Source organism: Protobothrops mucrosquamatus, unplaced genomic scaffold (assembly GCF_001527695.2).
Source record: "Protobothrops mucrosquamatus isolate PMUCROS unplaced genomic scaffold, P.Mucros_1.0 scaffold914, whole genome shotgun sequence".
In the NCBI taxonomy this organism is placed as follows: Eukaryota; Metazoa; Chordata; class Lepidosauria; order Squamata; family Viperidae; genus Protobothrops; species Protobothrops mucrosquamatus.
In genome coordinates, this window is record NW_015387165.1 from 341,396 (window position 1) to 343,625 (window position 2,230).

The 2,230-nt window shown below is 38.3% G+C and overlaps 1 protein-coding gene across 1 annotated transcript in view; it reads right to left on the bottom strand.

The window, feature by feature from the left end:
* PRICKLE2 (prickle planar cell polarity protein 2) overlaps positions 1-1,354 on the bottom strand; it is a 7,755-nt gene extending 6,401 nt beyond the window's left edge. Inside the window, exon 1 of the mRNA XM_015819397.1 lies at positions 1,339-1,354. Coding sequence (XP_015674883.1) covers positions 1,339-1,354 — 16 coding nt within the window. The remainder of the gene's footprint in view (positions 1-1,338) is intronic.
* Between the last annotated feature and the right edge of the window lie 876 nt (positions 1,355-2,230).

Here is a 2,230-nt window from a genome sequence, read left to right on the forward strand (position 1 = left end):
TCCCACTCCTAACTCACCGAGGCGCCGCAGCATGATACCGTGGTCTACAGTATCAAAAGCCGCTGAGAGGTCCAAAAGAACAAGGACAGAGGAGTAACCTCTGTCCCGGGCCCTCCAGAGATCATTGACCAACGCGACCAATGCCGTTTCCGTGCTGTGTCCCGGCCTGAAGCCCGACTGGTATGGGTCTAGATAGACTTCTAGAATTCTGAACAGGATGTATTAACCAATTCTGAAGAATATAAATCTATATTAATGTCAATCCTAAAAAAAGAAGAGAAGCTAGTGTGAAGTTTGCCTCACGTCCTTCTGGGTAAGGATTGTTGGCATAAGGAGACATCCGGGATGGGGTGGGGGGGAATCTCACTTATTCTGATGTGCTTTCATGACATGTCATGATCGAAAATAAAGAGTTTTTAATCAACAGAAGGCGCTGCCCGCTTTGCCCAAATCCTATCTTTAGGAATTGAATTGATTACTGCCAACAATCTAGATCAGTGTTTCTCAACCTTGACAATTTTAAGGCATGTGGACTTCAACTCCCAGAATTCCACAGCCAGCATTGCTGGCTGTGGTATTCTGGGAGTTGAAGTCCACATGCCTTAAAATTGTCAAGGTTGAGAAACACTGATCTAGATGGCATCAATTCATATTATCTGACATGTATATTTGAGCTCTTTTATTTACAGGTAAACCTTGACTTGCAAAGGTAATGGAGTCTAATATTTCGGTTATAAAACATGGTGGTTGTTAAGCGGGTCATCATATGTCCAATTTTATGACCTTTTTTTGCAGCAGTCGTAAAGCAAATGCTGTAGTTGTAAGGTGAACACGGTGGTCATTGAGCCAACCCATTTTTCTCTATGGGTAGGTTTTTTTTTTTTGTCAGAAATCAAAACTAAAAACAAGTTTCTGGCAAAACCATAATAAAATATGGTCATGTGACTGTAAATGGGGGGGGGGGGCTGTCAGAACTGGACAAGCTGTCCAACACTGGAAGTTTTTAAGAAGAGACTGGACAGCCATTTGTCTGAAATGGTATGGGGTTTCCTGCCTGAGCAGGGAGTTGGACTAGAAGACCTCCCAGATCCCTGCCAACTGTATTATTAGTATTTTATTTTATTTTATTTTATTTTATTTATTATTATTATTATTATTATTATTATTATTATTACTACTACTACTACTACTACTACTACTACTACTATTGATCATCACACAGTCAGCCAGATGTTCAGACTGGATTTGGCATTTTTGTCTACCTATCGAGTCCTTACCCAGGACCTGGGATAGGCAGATGTGGATGTTTGATGGTATTACAGATATCCAGCGTCCTACCTTCGTCAAGGATCATTCCGGCGGAAAACGTTAACTGATTACCGCTTAAACAGTTACGGTTACCACAAGTTCACCACGAGGTCAACAAAAGGGATTGCACCCAAGGCGCCTATTACTATTGGTACTACCCTTGCTTGCTTTTGCCACAGTCTTTCTATTTCTATTTGTAGGTCTTTGTATTTTGTTATATTCTCCAGATCTTTCTGGTCTGTTCTGCTGTCTCCAGGCACTGCCACGTCCACTATCCAGACTTTTTTTGTCTTTCTTATCGACAATTGTTAAGTCCGGGGTGTTATGTTGCTTGTCTGTTTTTTTTAATCATCATCATCATCATCATCATCATCATCATCATCATCATCATATCAATGACGTAAATCCTGAATGCCACCTCAGTGGAAGTACTAATAATCAATCTTATTTATTTATTTATTTATTTATTTATTTATTTATTAATTAATTTAATTTATATCCCGCCCTTCTCCTTGCGGACTCAGGGCGGCTAACAACCAGATAAAAATGCTAATCCCAAAAAACTACAAATTAAAAACATAATTAAAAACAAATATTAATGATTGGTCTAGTTAGTTTAAAATTACTTTAAAACCCCCATTAAAAATTACCCCAAAAGGAAATATAGCTAAGAGAGACAGAAGGAGGAAGTCAGCATACAGTCAAATTTAGCAGCCGCTGAACTCCATTCTCTTACCAAAAAATAAGTTTTGATCTATACTTTTTTAAAAAAAAAAAAACCAGGTTTAAAGATATATGAATAACCACCTAATAATAATAAAAATATATGAATATCCATCTAATAATATTGTCTGGAGAACAGCAAAATATTTTTCCCGTGGGAATTGAGAATGGAAGTGCACCCTGTTTCAGCTCAAGTAGG